Source organism: Elephantulus edwardii, unplaced genomic scaffold (genome assembly GCF_000299155.1).
Source record: "Elephantulus edwardii isolate Elephantulus edwardi_28Jun2011 unplaced genomic scaffold, EleEdw1.0 scaffold00013, whole genome shotgun sequence".
Classification (NCBI taxonomy): Eukaryota; Metazoa; Chordata; class Mammalia; order Macroscelidea; family Macroscelididae; genus Elephantulus; species Elephantulus edwardii.
In genome coordinates this window covers 14,973,449-14,977,898 of record NW_006399763.1, presented here as the reverse complement: position 1 = coordinate 14,977,898, position 4,450 = coordinate 14,973,449, and the positions used below count along the sequence as shown (strand labels likewise).

Sequence of the window (4,450 nt, the reverse complement as noted above, 5' to 3'; positions counted from 1 at the left end):
ATAGTGTTGCCTATTGATCCAGTAGTCAAAATTTTTGTTTTCTTGATATTGAGATGTAATCTATATTGAAAATTATAGCCTTTGATCTTTGGCAGTAAGTGCTTCAAGTCTTCCTTACTTTCTGCAAGCAAGGTTGTGTCATCTGTGTTACACAGGTTGTTGATGAGTCTTCCTCCAATTGTGATGTTGCATTCTTCTTCATATACTGTAACTTCTCAAATGATTTCCTAAGCATACAGGTTGAACTGGTATGGAGAAAGGGTGTAACTCTCATGCACAGCCTTCTTGATTTTAACATATGCAGTATTCCTTTGTTCTGTTCAGAGAACAACTTCTTGATCTATGTATAGGTTTCTCATGAGCATAATTTCTGGGTTCCCATTCTTCTCAAAGTTAGCCATAATTTATTAAAATCAGAGTCAAATGCCTTTTGCACAAACACAAGAAAACATCATTCTAGTATTCCATGACTTTAGCCAGGATCCAGCAGACATCATCAATGCCATTACTCATTCCATCATCTCTGCTGGCTCCAGCTTGAATTTCTGACAGTTTCCTATTGATACACCATTTGAGTGATTTTCAAATAACTTTCATCACGTTTTTACTTGCATGTGATAGTTGTTGTAAAGTGTCATCAAGTCATAGACGACTCATAGCGACCCTATGAATGAAAGATCTGAACACTTGTATAACTGGTAGTTTCTCCATGTTCATGAAGTTTCTGGAGGCAAGCCACTTTTGCTTCCAAGCTCGTTTTAATTGGGAAGTTCTACCAGACACTGTTCACCATGGGTAACCATTACCGCATTTGGCACATCAGTGTCACAGTGGTTAGCTTCAGAGCAACTGCGAGTTACCTCTGTTCAGCAATGCACAGATCAGTGTTATACCCCTTAGAAGAATGTTTGACAAAAAACAATTTAAACCAGGCCTAGAGGCTGCAGGCCTGAGGGCCCTAATAGGTTTTTAACTAGGAGGCCTTATCACATTGCCCCACTCCCTTTAATGAATCAACATTCTACCCTAATGCTCACCAATCCCAGCCAACAAGCCTCTGTACAGCCCAGCTCCTGTAGATGGCTTTCAAAATGGATTCCAGCCCATGTGATAGTAATGATATTAATAAGCTCCACATTATTCTGGATCACCTTTTATTCCTGAATGAAAACAACTATTTCTTTATCCTATCTTTGTAATGATGTGTACTTTCTCATGGATGATTTCCTTGGTGTCATCCCACCCTTCGTCTGGCCTTCAGTCATTGTTGTGAGTTGTGGTATTGGTGAAGAACATTGGATATCCCATGGACTGCCTGCCACTACTCCCAACAAATCTGTCCTGGAGGCAGTGCAACCAGGGCACTCCTTAGACAGGGATGGTAAAACTTCGTCCGAGGGAGAAAAATAGACAAGTTCCACCCATGCGATTATTTACAGCCTCTGAAAACTCACGGTAGGGTCAGCTATGAGCTAGTTCAGACTTGACAGCAATGAGTGAGTCAGTGAGTCAGTATATATATTAAAGACATTAAATTCCAGCAACTTTTTGGTTCTGAGAAAGTATTTTTCAAGAATGGAAACTGTTAGAACATAGAGGAATTTCCTTGATCACTTGTGAAACGTATGCATAGACAAAATTTTCTGTTTATCACAGACTCATGCTTGACAAAGACAATATAAAAAGCAACAAAGTGTCCTATGTGGTTTGAACAGTTATAATAAGCAAATTTCTCCTCCTGTTAATATACTAGAAAGAGAACGGAAATGAGGTCTTGTAGGAGAAAGAGAAGACAAGAGGAATGGAAGAGTAAGAAAGGATAGGGGAAGCAGACAAATAATGGGGTCTACTTGTCAAAGTTGTGCTTGAAACATTTTATTTCCACAAGCTACAGTATCCGTATTTTGTCAGATCAGTATGTTCTGTTTTTTATTATCATTTGGTTCTGTAATATAATTTATATCACATTTTATTAACATTTTTGACTATAAGAAATTCTTGAAACAGCTTTCATGATCATGTTGCATTTTGCTAACAAGATATAATGTAGTTATTGTATAGATGTTTTATATATTTCTGCTGCATATATAGAAATCAGTTAAAACAAATTCCAAAACTGTCAAATTTCTCATTGTAGTTTCTTTTGGCTAAGAAGTCAATACTCATGTAAACAGTGTACTGTGAGATGTGAAATAGTGACTGGTAATTCCTAAATATCATCTCAGATATGCACCAATTGAAAGATTCTTCTAAATGTTTATTTATTTTGCATTATCAAGAAACTCATAAAAATGATGTTACAAAAAGCAGCCTTTGTTATGAGGGCATTTTGGCTAACTTCATGTTGCTGGAGACAATACTGCAGCTACAACCAATTTCCTGGGTGTCTTGAGGTTCGAAGTTGATTTTACTAAGGCAAACATCAGTAATTTGATTTTGTCTAGATGACTGAACAGTCAAACTTCAAAATCATTCTTTCCAATGGCTTGTTCAGGCCAGGCTACTTCACTGTAAGGTCAGTCAAGGCATCAGAGACTTCCACACTGGCCTGAGCTGAAATGCTCACTGGTGTGATATTGAGATAAATGTCATACTGCTGGTCCAGGCCAAGGTAGCAATCACTCATGAGATACAGTGTGTAGATATACCTAAAATATAAAAACAAAAATGAAGCACATCTTTCAAATCACAGCCATATGTAACTTTTCCTAAACTTTGGCGGTGAGATTGTGCTTACCTTCCAGGTAACTCAGGGGTATAAAAAGAAATTGAAGCAACATGATGGTGTCGAACATATCCTACTCTTTTCAAAGCAATAAGTTCTCTTTTATCTACTTCTCCTAGTATTAAAAACCATCCTTCATCTTTTACTTTGGGAAATCGAGGGGTAACTGCAGAGCTGTCTTGCTTTCCCTGTAAAGAAAAACAAACAAATAAAGCATTAAAAATGTCTAGGCATTCTATACCACTTGGTTAATTCCCGATCTGATATGAAAGCAACATCAACATGATTTAGCACCTCTATCAGAAGGATTTAACATTTTCTTGCCTTCTAGATTGATGCCTCTTAATATGGCATTATCTACATTTCTTCAAAATTCTAAAATAATACTAGAGAAACAAGTTTTGTGACTTGGACAACCAGGAATATTTGACCCGATCCGGGCTATAGTCTTCGCAATCAGAGAGTTGCACAGTGAATACGGTTGATAGAAAGAGAATTGATGCCTTTGAGCTGTGGTGCTAGAGAAGAGTGTTGAATATACCATGGACTGCTAGAAGAACAAACAGGTTTATCCTAGAGAAGGTGAAGTCTAAATGCTCCTTGGAGTCAAGGATTCTGAAGCTTCGTCTGACATACTTTGAGTATGTTGCAAGGAGGGACTGGTCCTTGAGGGGCAGCGAAGGAGAGGAAGACCTTCGATGAGATGGATCGATTCTGTGACTGGAGTGGTGGGAATAAGTGTGTTTGAGATGGCTAGGTTGGCACAGGATAGAACAGCGTTTAGAACTCTTGTACACAGGGTCACTAAGAGTTGCAAATGACTTCATGGCACATAACAACAACAACAAGGGTAGAAAATTCTGAATCTTAACATCTGACTGAGTACATTTTTAAGAATTTCTAGAGATGGAATTCCATTTACAAATTATTACTGCAAGACACAATAATTTTAACTATATTTTACAAAGCTGTATTTGCATGGAACTGATACTTCGGGGGAAAAAAGTCAATGAAGGCTTGCCTATGGATTTCTGAATTGCTTATTGCCATCTATCAGATTCTGACTCATGGTGACTCCCATTTGGAGTAGAACTGCTTCAAGCAGTCTTCAATGCTGTGACCTTCTGCCAGCAGATCACCAGGACTGGCTTCTGTCTGCTGTACTTCTAGGTGAGTTTGAATAGCAAAGCCTTTAACAAAGAGTTGAGTATTTAAATGTTTCCACCAATCAGAGACTCCTGACCTCAGAGAACGACTGCTATGTCTTATAAAAATACCTTCACTCACAAGAACAAAATATACAGAAAAGCCCCCATATTCTAATATGTTGTATTAAAAATCCTTTCTCTGAGGAATGGAAACTTTAAAGACAAGCAGCTGTTAATATGTATTAATCACAATCCACAATTATTCCACAGTTATTCTTTAAGACAGTAACTCTGGCAAAAAAGTGGACTAATAATGACATCTTTTTAATCAGTCATCACTCACAACTTTTAGAGGTTGATTTTTTTTACACGGGATAGCATGAATGCAGTCCCCTGTTGTTGTTGTTATGTGCCGTCGAGTCGTTTGTGACTCATAGTGACCCTGTGTACAACAGCCCTAAACTCTGCTCTCTCCTGTGCAAATTGCATTGCCTCTGACACACCCATCCTGATTACCCCAGTCACTGAATCAGTCCACCTCATAGAGGGTCTTCCTCTCTTGCACTGTCCCTCCACC

At 38.3% G+C, this 4,450-nt stretch overlaps 1 protein-coding gene across 1 annotated transcript in view; it reads right to left on the bottom strand.

Moving 5' to 3' along the window:
• Positions 1–2,500: 2,500 nt before the first annotated feature.
• Positions 2,501–4,450, bottom strand: part of ASCC3 (activating signal cointegrator 1 complex subunit 3) — a 451,184-nt gene continuing 449,234 nt past the window's right edge. Inside the window, exons 40-41 of the mRNA XM_006881191.1 lie at positions 2,738–2,913; positions 2,501–2,648 (exon numbers count right to left, since the gene is read on the bottom strand). Coding sequence (XP_006881253.1) covers positions 2,501–2,648; positions 2,738–2,913 — 324 coding nt within the window. The remainder of the gene's footprint in view (positions 2,649–2,737; positions 2,914–4,450) is intronic.